At 45.2% G+C, this 16997-nt stretch overlaps 1 protein-coding gene across 2 annotated transcripts in view; it reads right to left on the reverse strand.

Annotated features, from left to right (window-relative positions):
• adam19a (ADAM metallopeptidase domain 19a) overlaps positions 1 to 16997 on the reverse strand; it is a 144707-nt gene that overhangs the window by 63553 nt on the left and 64157 nt on the right. For both annotated transcript variants that reach the window (XM_080519111.1, XM_080519110.1), the window contains exon 4: positions 3708 to 3789. In XM_080519111.1, the coding sequence (XP_080375237.1) occupies positions 3708 to 3789 (82 nt within the window). The remainder of the gene's footprint in view (positions 1 to 3707; positions 3790 to 16997) is intronic.

Below are 16997 nucleotides of genomic sequence, written 5' to 3' on the forward strand. Positions count from 1 at the left end.
TGTGTTTGTGTTTGTGTTTGTGCTTGTGCTTGTGTTTGTGTTTGTGTTTGTGTTTGTTTGTGCTTGTGCTTGTGCTTGTGTTTGTGTTTGTGTTTGTGCTTGTGCTTGTGCTTGTGTTTGTGCTTGTGTTTGTGTTTGTGCTTGTGCTTGTGTTTGTGTTTGTGCTTGTGTTTGTGTTTGTGTTTGTGTTTGTTTGTGCTTGTGCTTGTGTTTGTGTTTGTGTTTGTGCTTGTGTTTGTGTTTGTGTTTGTGCTTGTGTTTGTGTTTGTGTTTGTGCTTGTGCTTGTGTTTGTGTTTGTGCTTGTGCTTGTGTTTGTGCTTGTGTTTGTGTTTGTGCTTGTGTTTGTGTTTGTGTTTGTGCTTGTGTTTGTGTTTGTGTTTGTGTCTGTGTCTGTGTCTGTGCTTGTGCTTGTGTTTGTGCTTGTGTTTGTGTTTGTGTTTGTGCTTGTGTTTGTGTTTGTGTTTGTGTTTGTGCTTGTGTTTGTGTTTGTGTTTGTTTGTGCTTGTGTTTGTGTTTGTGCTTGTGTTTGTGTTTGTGTTTGTGCTTGTGCTTGTGTTTGTGTTTGTGTTTGTGTTTGTTTGTGCTTGTGCTTGTGTTTGTGTTTGTGCTTGTGTTTGTGTTTGTGTTTGTGCTTGTGCTTGTGTTTGTGTTTGTGCTTGTGTTTGTGTTTGTGCTTGTGTTTGTGTTTGTGTTTGTGCTTGTGTTTGTGTTTGTGTTTGTGTTTGTTTGTGCTTGTGCTTGTGCTTGTGTTTGTGTTTGTGCTTGTGTTTGTGTTTGTGTTTGTGCTTGTGTTTGTGTTTGTGTTTGTGCTTGTGCTTGTGTTTGTGTTTGTGCTTGTGTTTGTGCTTGTGTTTGTGTTTGTGCTTGTGTTTGTGTTTGTGTTTGTGCTTGTGTTTGTGTTTGTGTTTGTGTCTGTGTCTGTGTCTGTGCTTGTGCTTGTGTTTGTGCTTGTGTTTGTGTTTGTGCTTGTGTTTGTGTTTGTGTTTGTGTTTGTGTTTGTGTTTGTGCTTGTGTTTGTGTTTGTGTTTGTGTTTGTGTTTGTTTGTGCTTGTGTTTGTGTTTGTGTTTGTTTGTGCTTGTGTTTGTGTTTGTGCTTGTGCTTGTGTTTGTGCTTGTGCTTGTGTTTGTGTTTGTGCTTGTGTTTGTGTTTGTGTTTGTGCTTGTGTTTGTGTTTGTGCTTGTGCTTGTGTTTGTGTTTGTGTTTGTGTTTGTGTTTGTGTTTGTGTTTGTGTTTGTGTTTATGTTTATGTTTGTGTTTGTGTTTGTGTTTGTGTTTGTTGCTGTGGTGGGGTGGGACATGGAAGAAAAAGAACATAATGGAAAATCTGTCTGAATGTTATTTTGGTGTTATATAAAATTTTAAAAAGACCTTGAACAAAAAAAAAAAAGACGGTGAGACCAACAGCTCTGAGATCTTTTAAAATGTGAGCTTTAATGGCCTTCGATTAATATTTAATGAAGTGGCAAATGAGAAAATGGGAGTGGAACTGCTGCCTCTGGGCTCCATATCCACCGGTTCACAAGCTGTGACACGTTTCAGTCCATCTCACATTTTCACCCGGATCCTGGTTCAGCTTTCCTAGATTTCAGAATAAAAGACTTTTTAAAATTGTGTTCATTATTGTCTCAAACAAGCCCAGTGGTCTCCAACACGTGTCTCCTGCGCTCCTCTGTAGCTTTCACTAAATCCTGTTTCAATAAGTTGTATTTCCTGATCGTACATGTTGCTCTGTAACTTACAGTCCCAACAGTAATAAATTACTTTATCCCCAAATCCTGCTGAAACAGAAAGAAATCCCCACGGTGAAAGACCCTGAAAACCAAAAGAACTACAAGACTGTGATTTCTACATCAGAAAAAGCTAAAACACTATATAATTAGACATTTTTAACTGTAGTTTTAAAATGTCATAAATGCACCATAGACACAAATTCAATTTGAAAGAAGAAATTGTCATCTTGTATAAGATTTAGTTTCTTTTTTAAAAAGTCAAAGATATTTTGCAGATAAATGAAGTTACAGGAAAGTGATGGAAACATGTCTTGGTGGCCTGTGACTCAGTCAATGTTCCGGACGGAGCAAAGAGCCCACGGTTAAAACGTTCTACTTTTTTCTGCCAAAACCACGAAGAGAATCTTTTCACCAGATTCAATCCGGTGAGCGTCTTTTGACAATATTGAAAAGACAACCATTACATTAAATTAGTACGGTTCTTCTTTTGTTCACCGTGTCTTAAGATTTCTGTTGAATTCGCTGCACATGTTCCTGTTTTATTCTGACTTGTACAAGTAATTGTTTTCCTTTGTACTGGGAGTTTTTTTTAATTGCCCACAGCAGTTAATAACCGACGGCAGTGTGATCCACACAATCATTCAAAGCTCTAATTCAGATTCTGAAATGAATAATAAACGTGTTTATTTTGCAAGTCTGGTCTTCACATGAAGTCCTCAGTCTTTTCACTTCCTGTAAACTGCAATGTCGTTGCCACATTGTCTACTAACCTTACTCTATTTTTGATGGGAATCACAGCTAATTTAGCTTGAAGTTGTCGGAATAATTGAACATTGTTTTAATGTTGACTTCAATATTTAAATCCATTAAAGTTTCATTAACGTTTCAATCATAAAAGGTGTCTAACATTGACAATGACAGGATACAGTCCAAATAATGTTGTTTATGCATGATCACATAAAAGAAGGAGCCTTCAAAATAAAAGAATCAGGACGTTTTCAGGTCTGCATCTAATCCTGCAGTGTCTTTTGGATTTCTGTTAAAAGCTAAAGTTTAGAGAAAAAGCCAGTGATCAGGGAGGGAAACTACAGAGAGAGCGAGAGAGAGAGAGAGAGAGAGAGAGGGGGGGGGCTATTTGCATCATACTGATCCAAATACTGTATTTTCCAACTGTTACGAGATTAAACCAGCCTGGGCAGCTCTATCTAGACAGTAACATGATTCTCTAGATTAAACCAGCCTGAGCAGCTCTATCTAGACAGTAACATGATTCTCTAGATTAAACCAGCCTGAGCAGCTCTATCTAGACAGTGACATGATTTTCTAGATTAAACCAACCTGAGCAGCTCTATCTAGACAGTAACATGATTCTCTAGATTAAACCAGCCTGAGCAGTTCTAGCTAGACAGTAACATGATTTTCTAGATTAAACCAGCCTGGGCAGCTCTATCGAGACAGTAACATGATTCTTTAGATTAAACCAGCCTGAACAGCTCTATCTAGACAGTTACATGATTTTCTAGATTAAACCAGCCTGAGCAGCTCTATCTAGACAGTAACATGATTCTCTAGATTAAACCAGCCTGAGCAGTTCTATCTAGACAGTAACATGATTTTCTAGATTAAACCAGCCTGGGCAGCTCTATCTAGACAGTAACATGATTCTCTAGATTAAACCAGCCTGAACAGCTCTATCTAGACAGTAACATGATTTTCAAGCAGGAGAATAAATTAGCAGGTAGGCAATACAACAAAACAAAAAACAAAAACAACAACAGTAACAAAAGCAAAAACAAAACAAAATACCAAAACATAAATTTTGATAATTGAAAGAACAATAGCAGAAAACAAGAAAAATCAGCAGCACATCTCATCGATGAGGAGTGGAAGTGTGTGCGCGTGTATATTGAAAGCTTTTGACTGTTTATGTAGTTTGTGTTTTAATTTCAACTTTGAGTCCACGACTGATTCTTACTGTGTGGTTGTGGTTGCTCACGGTCACTGGCTGCCCATCGCTTGTGTAGTAGGTCTCTGTGAAGTCCGGACCCAAAAGTTCACTGGAAAAGGCAAAAAGATCAAATCAGGTCATTAAATTACCTTGACGCCAAACAAGCTTATTGAAATAAAGACATCAGCAGCGTTACAGCGTATCAGGACAGAATGAAACAGAACAAGAAACTAAACACGTGAGACCAGGAACACAGAACTGTTTTAGAAGGGATGTTTTACATTCTGTGTCTGGAATAATTCCAGTAAAGCAAAAAGTCTGAAGTAAACACAATGAGTTCTCATCGTGTTTAAAGTATAAAGAACTGTGAGTGTATGGAATCACAGGAGTGCCAAAATGAAAATGAAATTTAATGTGGAAATACAAAGAGAATCAATAATACAAAAAATATACAAAGGTAATATTCTTTTTCTATTGTGTCTTTGCTTATTCCACGTTGTCAATGCTTCTCCTGTTTTGTCTTTGTCTTTTCTATTTGTGTCGCTGCATTTACTGGATGAGTCAAGCCGTCTGGAAAAGACCAAAGCAATACATTGTAAATCAGCTGTGGGCGGGGCTAATCGGCTAGGTCCTGTTCAGGGTGAAGAGTTGCATAGTGGCTATGTAGCAGGAAGTAGACGCATATGTAGGTTTATTTGTAGTAAAAGAGGGAAAGTTAAATATGAGGGACGTAGAGGAACTGAGAAGAAGCTACTCCATAGCCACTGTATGCCGCCGTCGTCACACAGCGATTATATGTTTCCTCTCTTGTCCCAAATACCGTCTCTCATCTTCATCGGCAAACCCGGAAATATAAATACGACGACGAGTGGAAACGCCCACATTGCACCAAAAACCAACATAACCAGCAGATTCTTAATCAAACTAAATACTTTTGTTACCAAAACAAAGAAATTATATTTACAATATTGTACAAAAAGGAAAAATAAATGAAATATTTCAAACTTATTTTTAATGCAACAGTGCCATCTATTAGCAGGAACAAAAATTGCTCGACATGACATCCTTCAGGCAGGAATCATGTGATCAGGTATCAACTGGTCACCCTGAACAGGAAGCCCCGCCCACAGCCCTCGCTGATTAGCCCATTAGCATTTGACACTCCTGTGATTCCATATGAGTGTTTCTCCATGATTCCATTGTTTAAAATCAATAGCAATTGAGACTAAAGTCCCCCCCCCCACTTGAGAAAGATCAAGTGCTGTACATGAATCCATTATATCACATTTTTTGCTTTATTGTACCCAGAGCGTGCTGACAGGCCTTAAAATGTCTTTTTTCTTTGTCCTCTGAGGACACTGTGAATAAAGCTGATGGCATCACTTCCAACATCTTACACCAAACACAACTTACATTCATTCATTCAGTAATTTACTGTATTTAAGTAATTTCTCCCTGGGATTAAAAAAGTCAAAAAAGCCTGGTCAAAAACGAGCTTTTTCCTCCACAGGTTTCTCAAAGACAATTCCGTCCACACGTCACTGTGACCACGGCTCAACACCAGGCTTCAGGACATGTAGTACACATGCCTGGCCTTTAGGGGCGCTGTGACTCACCCAAATGATCAAAAGCGTAGAAGACACAGAGCACATAGAAATTTAGAAGTAGACTTCTGCTCATAGACTGCTATATAACTCTAGTTCTATAGGTCTATGGTCCTGCTAGCGTCAGTAGCTTCTGCTGCTCCACCGGAGCTTGTAGTCCCTGATTGTTGTGGTGATTTGATGACATGGCGGCCCACGGTGGAGGGGGGGGGTTACCACGTCTTTCTCCCACAGATGATCGTCTCAGCCGGGGTTTTAGAATTCCCCGCTCTGGGACCCGGGCTTCTAATGTGGCTGATACAAACTGTGTGTTTATGTGAAACGACGTTCTCATGTGGACGGCGCCTGATTCTGATAATATTCAAATGATAATCGTCTTGATGGAGGTAATGCTCAGCAAGTGATCGAGACCACTGGACCTATTTCAGATGACACAAATATTTGTGACTCGTCTTTATTTGTAGTGTGAGTGATGAGAGGCACAAGTCAGTCACTGTGAGAGGGGATTATGGGGAAACTGCAAAAAATGGTCTAAATCCTCGTGAGACATAAATAACATGAATGCGCTTCCTCATAGTGGCTTTTGTATTCATTGCCACAATCAGGTAGGTTGTGGGACAGATTCCACATAATGCCAACAGACTTGTTGGACCAAGTCTTCCTCATGTTGAACTGCCCACATGATGCACACACATTTTGGAATTTTTTTTTAAACGCAGTTGATCCTACGTGGGAAACTTCTTTTTCTGCATTCAAGCCATCCTATTGCCATGATAAGGGAGAGCAGCCATCTCACTAATGTGATAAGTCTATAGTGAACTTCCCCCCTTAACCTCAGGCTGCATCACTGAGCTTTCACTTCTCCGCCCAACTAACTAGTGTAACAATAACAATACTACTATAAATAATAATAATAATAATAATAATAATAATATGGTGGTTTGCTCTGTGGTGAGGCTCGTCCCTCCCCAACACAATGACGAGGTTTTGTCCTTGAATGATTCCTAAAATAACTGGTTACCTTGAACTGTCCTTGTTCTCTCACAGTCTGAACAGATGCAGGAAAACCATGGAGTCTCCTTTAATTTGATTTTATATGATTGATTTTTGATGATGAACAGCTGATAAAGAAAACACAAAGGTGATTAAATAGCAAAGGCACAAAGTCTCTTTGAGGAGACAGAAACCTGAAGTGCTTCAGAGAATCACCACTGCACTTCACACCTCCAGATCCGTCTTTGTAATTCTCCCTGCTAACCAAAGATATCATGAAGACTTATGTGACGTCTTGGTGGCCGATGAAGAAGAAGCACCATCTGTTGAAGAGTCTGTGACCTTCAGCAACACGAGCTACTGTGTCAAAACTAAATACCTCCGTGTCCTCTACTTCAGCTGGACTCTACATGAAGGTCACATCCCAGTTTCTTTCCAGACGACACACACCAAACTACACGACCCATTGGCAGTAATGTGGAGTAAATCTATCAACCTGTGCAGAAACTGTAGACAGCAATGTTTTGAAACCGATGTCAGTTTGCTCAGCCAACAACAGAAACCCTGAGAAGGATGTAGTTAGCCTGCCAGGCCACGGGTTGGCGCTATTGATCAGCTTTGTAATGAAACGGCACACACACGAACAATGATAAAGAAGAGCAATCAAAGATTTCTGACGTCTGCCACAGGCTGATCTCAACTCAGGGAAAAATAAAAAGTTGAATCTATCTGTGGTGAAAATTTCAACAAAATTCATGCAATAGTTGTGACATAATGTGGCAACCAGACGTACAGGCGGACAAACATATGCAGATCATTTGATCATGTCCTCAGAGGACAGGACGGGTCGTCCCCAAGTGCTTTACATCGTGAATCACATTCACCCATTCACACACACATTCACACACCAGTGGAGGCAGCAGCCATGCAAGACGCCCACTCCATTGGTTTGGTCTTCAGTGTCTTACTCAAGGACACGTTGACGCGTGGACAGGCAGGGACGAGGAATCAGTACACTATAAACAATAACAATGGCGAGGGCATGACATTCGTATGGACAGAAAACAAATTGCTGTTATTGTGTGTGACTCAACGATAAAACGATAAAACCACCAATATAGACTGTAGAATTAGAACATGGACTTGGAGTGGCGCCACCTGGAGGCTGTCATGTTTCTTATTGTTCTCCTACTCGTGCATGTGCAGAAGAACTATTGACCACGGCCATGACGACCATGTGCAGAAGAACTATTGACCACGGCCATGACGACCATGTGCAGAAGAACTATTGACCACGGCCATGACGACCATGTGCAGAACTATTGACCACGGCCATGACGACCATGTGCAGAAGAACTATTGACCACGGCCATGACGACCATGTGCAGAAGAACTATTGACCACGGCCATGACGACCATGTGCAGAACTATTGACCACGGCCATGACGACCATGTGCAGAAGAACTATTGACCACGGCCATGACGACCATGTGCAGAAGAACTATTGACCACGGCCATGACGACCATGTGCAGAACTATTGACCACGGCCATGACGACCATGTGCAGAACTATTGACCACGGCCATGACGACCATGTGCAGAACTATTGACCACGGCCATGACGACCATGTGCAGAACTATTGACCACGGCCATGACGACCATGTGCAGAACTATTGACCACGGCCATGACGACCATGTGCAGAAGAACTATTGACCACGGCCATGACGACCATGTGCAGAACTATTGACCACGGCCATGACGACCATGTGCAGAACTATTGACCACGGCCATGACGACCATGTGCAGAACTATTGACCACGGCCATGACGACCATGTGCAGAACTATTGACCACGGCCATGATGACCATGTGCAGAAGAACTATTGACCACGGCCATGACGACCATGTGCAGAAGAACTATTGACCACGGCCATGACGACCATGTGCAGAAGAACTATTGACCACGGCCATGACGACCATGTGCAGAAGAACTATTGACCACGGCCATGACGACCATGTGCAGAACTATTGACCACGGCCATGACGACCATGTGCAGAAGAACTATTGACCACGGCCATGACGACCATGTGCAGAACTATTGACCACGGCCATGACGACCATGTGCAGAAGAACTATTGACCACGGCCATGACGACCATGTGCAGAACTATTGACCACGGCCATGACGACCATGTGCAGAAGAACTATTGACCACGGCCATGACGACCATGTGCAGAAGAACTATTGACCACGGCCATGACGACCATGTGCAGAACTATTGACCACGGCCATGATGACCATGTGCAGAAGAACTATTGACCACGGCCATGACGACCATGTGCAGAACTATTGACCACGGCCATGACGACCATGTGCAGAAGAACTATTGACCACGGCCATGACGACCATGTGCAGAAGAACTATTGACCACGGCCATGACGACCATGTGCAGAACTATTGACCACGGCCATGACGACCATGTGCAGAAGAACTATTGACCACGACCATGACGACCATGTGCAGAACTATTGACCACGGCCATGACGACCATGTGCAGAAGAACTATTGACCACGGCCATGACGACCATGTGCAGAACTATTGACCACGACCATGACGACCATGTGCAGAACTATTGACCACGGCCATGACGACCATGTGCAGAACTATTGACCACGGCCATGACGACCATGTGCAGAACTATTGACCACGGCCATGACGACCATGTGCAGAACTATTGACCACGGCCATGATGACCATGTGCAGAAGAACTATTGACCACGGCCATGACGACCATGTGCAGAACTATTGACCACGGCCATGACGACCATGTGCAGAACTATTGACCACGGCCATGACGACCATGTGCAGAAGAACTATTGACCACGGCCATGACGACCATGTGCAGAACTATTGACCACGGCCATGACGACCATGTGCAGAACTATTGACCACGGCCATGACGACCATGTGCAGAACTATTGACCACGGCCATGACGACCATGTGCAGAACTATTGACCACGGCCATGATGACCATGTGCAGAACTATTGACCACGGCCATGACGACCATGTGCAGAAGAACTATTGACCACGGCCATGACGACCATGTGCAGAACTATTGACCACGGCCATGATGACCATGTGCAGAACTATTGACCACGGCCATGATGACCATGTGCAGAAGAACTATTGACCACGGCCATGACGACCATGTGCAGAAGAACTATTGACCACGGCCATGACGACCATGTGCAGAACTATTGACCACGGCCATGACGACCATGTGCAGAAGAACTATTGACCACGGCCATGACGACCATGTGCAGAAGAACTATTGACCACGGCCATGATGACCATGTGCAGAAGAACTATTGACCACGGCCATGACGACCATGTGCAGAAGAACTATTGACCACGGCCATGATGACCATGTGCAGAAGAACTATTGACCACGGCCATGACGACCATGTGCAGAAGAACTATTGACCACGGCCATGACGACCATGTGCAGAAGAACTATTGACCACGGCCATGACGACCATGTGCAGAAGAACTATTGACCACGGCCATGACGACCATGTGCAGTAGCAGCATGTCTACCGTCAACAAGGAGACCTGCACCAGTCCAGAAAGTCTTGTTTTCACCCGTTAACGCAGCGATGGAACATGAGCTGCTCCTATAAAGTTGTGCTTTCAGTGGCACCGTTGTCACGTAAACACCTGGAACGCACTGTCATCAAGCCTTTGTGAACACAACATAGCCCAGGAAATGTTGGTTCTGCTCCGCACCAGTCAGGATGGCTCACTGGACTGGCAAATTATTGCTAAGCTACAGAAGTATTTCAAATTTATAGGTTTTATGTCACACATTTGTACTAAAGGTACGATTATTATCCATGGCCGCTCTATTAGTTCTAACTGTGATTCTGTTTGAACGTTTTTTTTCTTTATATCCCTCATTTCCCATTTTATTAAAAAGAACATGTCAAACTATTTTCATAAATAAATAATTATCACTACAATCTAAACTATCAGCAACATTGATGGTAAATAACTGCAGCACACACTATGTCAAAAACACAAAAACATTACCTGCATTATTCAGAATCTCACACAAACAGGATTGTGTCATCAGCATGAACTGATAAAAACAAGAGAAAGCAGTGTGAAAGCATTGGAACACATGACATGGACGTGGCCAGGCCTGCAGGACTACAATGCCAGGCTTTGTGAGCGGGTCTCATTGAATTAGCCTCAGGGCTGCTGGGGAGAACCGAGGAAATCCAACACAAGGCTGGATGGGTCATCTGCACTTAGAAAGCTTCATTGTACTGAGGAAGCTGCCAGCAACAAGCAGAGGCTGAGGGCCGGAGACACACATGTAGGGCTGCAACAACCAACTGAATATAAGAACACACCTGAATATAAGCCGCACCTGAAAAATGAAACAAACAAACAAGCCCAAGGTGTTCCCAGGCCAGCCGAGAGACACGTTCGTTTTTGTCTGAAAAGTGCTCTACTAATAAAGTTTGATTTGATTTGCTCAGGAAGCCTTTTCTGCTTCATGGACTCAATGTGACCAACGCTTCAGAAACCACAGCCACTCAGAGCTCCTCAGTTATTACAGCACTCGTGAAGAGCTGAGGGTTTTAATTACAGCCCCCAGAACAAAGCACCAAGGCTGAGCTCCACGCCCGCAACAACCACTCCTTGATATTGTGTGAAACTCATAAAGCATGTGAGACTCAGGAGAATGGACCAGAGCAAGAAGACAATCAGTGACGACCTGCAGGACTCGTCCAACTTTCCCTGGACCGCTGCCTGTTCTCACTGGGCCACGATGGAGGGAAGCGCCACGTTCAGCTGCAGCCTCCAGGCCTCCTGACTCTCCAGGCTTTTTCTCCTGAAGTTCATCGGAGGGACGTTCAGGACTTTAGGTTTTGGGCTTATTGCAGACAAAACACGACCATGTGTTTGAGGTTTTGTGTCGTCTAATATGAGATTATGGAACAAAACCGGCTGCAAGTAGTTCTGATCTGCTCCATTATCAGAGACGCTTGTTTGCCTGGTTCCTCCTGACTTTTATCAAGAGATATTTCCTGTTTCACCTGCTTAGTTCTTGTAATCGTTTCTGAATCTCTTTGCGACAGCTCACCTCCCGTTGTGATTAGGAAACGACATGTTTAATAACTTCCTCCACCAGCACATCTCAACACCATGTGACCTTGGCTTGTTACTGCTTGTAGAGAAAACTGAAACCATTCAACCATTTCCTCTTCACCCACTTTTAATTCTCTGCTACTTCTGTCTTTTGTCTTTCGATTTCCGTTGAAGGACGACACAGCGTCCAGTAAACCTGAGACTGAATAGAACAATGCTGCAACAAGTATCTGGACGTGTGAACACATGAAGACTAAGCTGAGATGATGGGACAGCGTCAGCCTGCCTCATCCATCCTCAATGTTGACCTGAGAGGACGTGAGGACGAGGACAGCAGTACGTTACAGAGACATCTTCAGCTAATCCGTCCCCTTGTGAGGGACAACGAGCAGCAGTGGATTCAGTCTTGGCTGAGGAACCACAGACCGGCTCTTCACCCTCTCACAGATTTCCGAGGGAGTATGGGGGCTCTCCAATACAGTCTACATGTGTTATATAGACTTGGACCAGACCTAGACCTATGACCCCCCCCCCCCCCGAGATGTCTGGTGGGAGGAGCTCAGGGAGTTCTGGAGCCGCCGCTGTCGGCCCTCCAGTCTTTGTACGTTGGGTGTGAGAGCTGTTTCTGATGTGAGTCTTTCAGTGAGCCGGTTCAACTCATTGAGCTGCAGACTGTGTGAATGAGTGAATGTGACTGTGGACCAACCAGCCTGATGTGTGGAAGCAGTCTGTCACTGCACATCCAAACTGGGCAAGGCTGGAGAAGTATGGGGTTCTATTTGTGCCAAAATTCTGAGCGAGCGATGGGAAAATTTGAGCGCAAAAAAATTAATTGTGCAAGCACACTAATAACATTTTGAGGAAATATTTAAATTGTGCAAAGACAAACTTGAGATTGCTCAAAAATCATTTCTGCACTCAGATTCTTCCTCTGCGTGCTCAACCTCTCTCTCTCTCTCTCTCTCTCAACCTCTCTCTCTCTCGCGCTCAACCTCTCTCTCTCTCTCTCTCAACCTCTCTCTCTCGCGCTCAACCTCTCTCTCTCTCGCGCTCAACCTCTCTCTCTCTCGCGCTCAACCTCTCTCTCTCTCGCGCTCAACCTCTCTCTCTCTCGCGCTCAACCTCTCTCTCTCTCTCTCTCAACCTCTCTCTCTCGCGCTCAACCTCTCTCTCTCTCGCACTCAACCTCTCTCTCTCTCGCGCTCAACCTCTCTCTCTCGCGCGCTCAACCTCTCTCTCTCTCGCTCGCTCAAATCTCTCCACCTCCGCTCAAGTTCTGCTGTGCGCTCGCTCAAAATGTCCAAAGCCCAAATGTGACAGACACGGTTGTCCACCAATCACAGAAATTTGGGGCGGGCGTTGAATTCTGATTGGTTGCTTCGGATTCTGGAAGTGCCTCAAAACCAACAAAGAAGAAAAAGAAGAAGAAGAGGGAAAAACAAACTGCGATGGAAAACATGTTGTAATCCAGGATCATTATCTTTAGTTTTCCTTATTTCTGTTTTCCATCGCAGTTTGTTTTTCCCTCTTCTTCTTCTTTTTCTTCTTTGTTGGTTATGAGGCACTTCCAGAAACCGAAGTAACCAATCAGAATTCAACGCCCGCCCCAAATTTCTGTGATTGGTGGACAACCGTGTCTGTCACATTTGGGCTTTGCACATTTTGAGCGAGCGCACAGCAGGACTTGAGCGGAGGTGGAGAGATTTGAGCGAGCGAGAGAGAGAGAGAGAGAGAGAGAGAGGTTGAGCGCGAGAGAGAGAGAGAGAGAGAGGTTGAGCGCGCAGAGGAAGAATCTGAGCGCAGAAATGATTTTTGAGCAATCTCAAGTTTGTCTTTGCGCAATTTAAATATTTCCTCAAAATGTTATTAGTGTGCTTGCACAATTAATTTTTTTGCGCTCAAATTTTCCCATCGCTCGCTCAGAATTTTGGCACAAATAGAACCCCATAGAGAAGGAGCTGAATATTTTCTAAAAATGACTTTGTTCTGTTTTCCACAGTGAACGGTGAAGGTTTGTGTATTTCTTGATCCATGTGAGGAGTGAGGCAAGTAGAAGACTTGAATCCTCGAGGACATCTGACAGGATGTCATGTGTTTGGTGCAGCAGATTACAGCGAGGAGAGGTTTGTTTGTCTGCGGGGCCGAGGAACCGCAGGCTTGATTTCTTTGGAGGAAATCGTCTTTTTATAAACACTTTTTCTTCAGAACACAAAAGCAATTTTCAAGCCCATTAGGCAGACCTGTCAGACGGCATATTATTATCAAACCGTGTTCTCGCTCAGCGAGATGCCAGCAGCACTGATCCAGCGTTTAACTTCACATAGTCCTTCAGTCACAATGGTTTCAGTCGCTCTCTGTTCTGTGTTCACTTTCATTTGTGACGACAACACTGACAACACAATGTGCAATGGCAAAGTAACTATTGACAAAACTGGATTTTTGTACTCAAACAAAAGCTTTCATTAAATTCCACAGAAATATAAATCAACAGTGTTTCAATGTACAGCCATTAATCCTGTTCAGGGGAGGAGAAAGGTTCCCATCGTCCCTCCTGTCTTTACAGTTGACTCAGGACCAGAAGACTGGAAAAACCTGGAACGTCTGACGAGTCTCCGCTTCATATAGAGAACGTGTGTGAAGGTGGTGTGAAGGTGGTGTGAAGGTGGTGTGAAGGTGGTGTGACCGTGGTGTGAACGTGGTGTGAAGGTGGTGTGAAGGTGGTGTGACCGTGGTGTGAAGGTGGTGTGACCGTGGTGTGAAGGTGGTGTGAACGTGGTGTGAAGGTGGTGTGAACGTGGTGTGAAGGTGGTGTGAACGTGGTGTGAAGGTGGTGTGAACGTGGTGTAAACGTGGTGTGAACGTGGTGTGAAGGTGGTGTGAAGGTAGTGTGAACGTGGTGTGAAGGTGGTGTGAATGTGGTGTGAACGTGGTGTGACCGTGGTGTGAAGGTGGTGTGAACGTGGTGTGAAGGTGGTGTGAACGTGGTGTGAAGGTGGTGTGACCGTGGTGTGAAGGTGGTGTGACCGTGGTGTGAAGGTGGTGTGAACGTGGTGTGAAGGTGGTGTGAACGTGGTGTGAAGGTGGTGTGAACGTGGTGTGAAGGTGGTGTGAACGTGGTGTGAAGGTGGTGTGAAGGTGGTGTGAACGTGGTGTGAAGGTGGTGTGAACGTGGTGTGACCGTGGTGTGAAGGTGGTGTGAACGTGGTGTGAAGGTGGTGTGACCGTGGTGTGAAGGTGGTGTGACCGTGGTGTGAAGGTGGTGTGAACGTGGTGTGAAGGTGGTGTGAAGGTGGTGTGAAGGTGGTGTGAAGGTGGTGTGAACGTGGTGTGAAGGTGGTGTGAACGTGGTGTGAACGTGGTGTGACCGTGGTGTGAACGTAGTGTGACCGTGGTGTGAAGGTGGTGTGAAGGTGGTGTGACCGTGGTGTGAAGGTGGTGTGAACGTGGTGTGACCGTGGTGTGAAGGTGGTGTGAACGTGGTGTGAAGGTGGTGTGAACGTGGTGTGAACGTGGTGTGACCGTGGTGTGAAGGTGGTGTGACCGTGGTGTGAAGGTGGTGTGACCGTGGTGTGAAGGTGGTGTGAACGTGGTGTGACCGTGGTGTGAAGGTTGTGTGAACGTGGTGTGAAGGTGGTGTGAACGTGGTGTGAACGTGGTGTGACCGTGGTGTGAAGGTGGTGTGAACGTGGTGTGAAGGTGGTGTGACCGTGGTGTGAACGTGGTGTGAAGGTGGTGTGAACGGGGTGTGACCGTGGTGTGAACGTGGTGTGACCGTGGTGTGACCGTGGTGTGAACGTGGTGTGAACGTGGTGTGAACGTGGTGTGAACGTGGTGTGAACGTGGTGTGAACGTGGTGTGACCGTGGTGTGAACGTGGTGTGAACGTGGTGTGAACGTGGTGTGAAGGTGGTGTGAACGTGGTGTGAAGGTGGTGTGACCGTGGTGTGAACGTGGTGTGAACGTGGTGTGAACGTGGTGTGAAGGTGGTGTGAACGTGGTGTGACCGTGGTGTGAACGTGGTGTGAACGTGGTGTGAACGTGGTGTGAACGTGGTGTGAACGTGGTGTGAAGGTGGTGTGAACGTGGTGTGAAGGTGGTGTGAACGTGGTGTGAACGTGGTGTGAACGTGGTGTGAAGGTGGTGTGAAGGTGGTGTGACCGTGGTGTGAACGTGGTGTGAACGTGGTGTGAACGTGGTGTGAAGGTGGTGTGAACGTGGTGTGACCGTGGTGTGAACGTGGTGTGAACGCTATAACTTCATAGCGTCCTTCACTCTATGTCCTTCACTCTAAGTCCTTCACTCTATGTCCTTCACCCTACGTCCTTCACTCTACGTCCTTCACTCTACGTCCTTCACCCTACGTCCTTCACTCTATGTCCTTCACCCTACGTCCTTCACTCTACGTCCTTCACCCTACGTCCTTCACTCTACGTCCTTCACTCTACGTCCTTCACCCTACGTCCTTCACTCTACGTCCTTCACCCTACGTCCTTCACCCTACGTCCTTCACTCTACGTCCTTCACTCTACGTCCTTCACCCTACGTCCTTCACCCTACGTCCTTCACCCTACGTCCTTCACCCTACGTCCTTCACTCTACGTCCTTCACTCTACGTCCTTCACCCTACGTCCTTCACTCTACGTCCTTCACCCTACGTCCTTCACCCTACGTCCTTCACTCTACGTCCTTCACTCTACGTCCTTCACTCTACGTCCTTCACCCTACGTCCTTCACTCTACGTCCTTCACTCTACGTCCTTCACCCTACGTCCTTCACTCTACGTCCTTCACCCTACGTCCTTCACCCTGTGACCACAGTTCCAGAGACTTCCAGCGAGGAAACACGAGATTAAATCATCTCCGTAGTTTGGTTTATTTTTCACCTGGTTCTGGGTGATTTGACATCACTTCCTTTTTTTACTTCTCTTGATGGGCAGCATTTCTCATCAAAAATTTTTGGGATGCAGTAGAATGAAGTGGTGTGTAATGTATATGGTGTACATGGTGTGTAGTAGCACGCAGTAGAAGAAGGTAGTGGAGAGGAAGTTGTCAGTGACTCAGTGTGAAAGCAGTTTTAACGCTGCTCTCAATCTCCTGATGAGGAATGTCAACCTCAAGATAAGAATCTTTCTGGGTGAGACGACGCAAAGGAAACAGGAAGTTCTCACCTCTCGGTGTGTGTGATTTTTTTTTTGACTACAGGTTTAAAGTTTGAAAAAGTATTTTGCTATCAGATAAACAGGAAACCTTGTGGTCTTCTTCTCCTTCAGACTGAAATATAGTGAGATCAGTATGGTTCCATACTGCTCACTGCCCTACACTGACTCTCAGCAGAACCAGGGAGGAAAAGAACCAGCAGAACCAGGGAGGAGTAGAACCAGCAGAACCAGGGAGGAACATAACCAGCAGAACCAGGGAGGAACAGAACTAGCAGAACCAGGGAGGAACAGAACCAGCAGAACCAGGGAGGAGGAGAACCAGCAGAACCAGGGAGGAACAGAACCAGCAGAACCAGGGAGGAACATAACCAGCAGAACCAGGGAGGAGCAGAACCAGCAGAA

This window comes from Blennius ocellaris, assembly GCF_963422515.1.
Source record: "Blennius ocellaris genome assembly, chromosome: 23".
NCBI classification, from domain to species: domain Eukaryota; kingdom Metazoa; phylum Chordata; class Actinopteri; order Blenniiformes; family Blenniidae; genus Blennius; species Blennius ocellaris.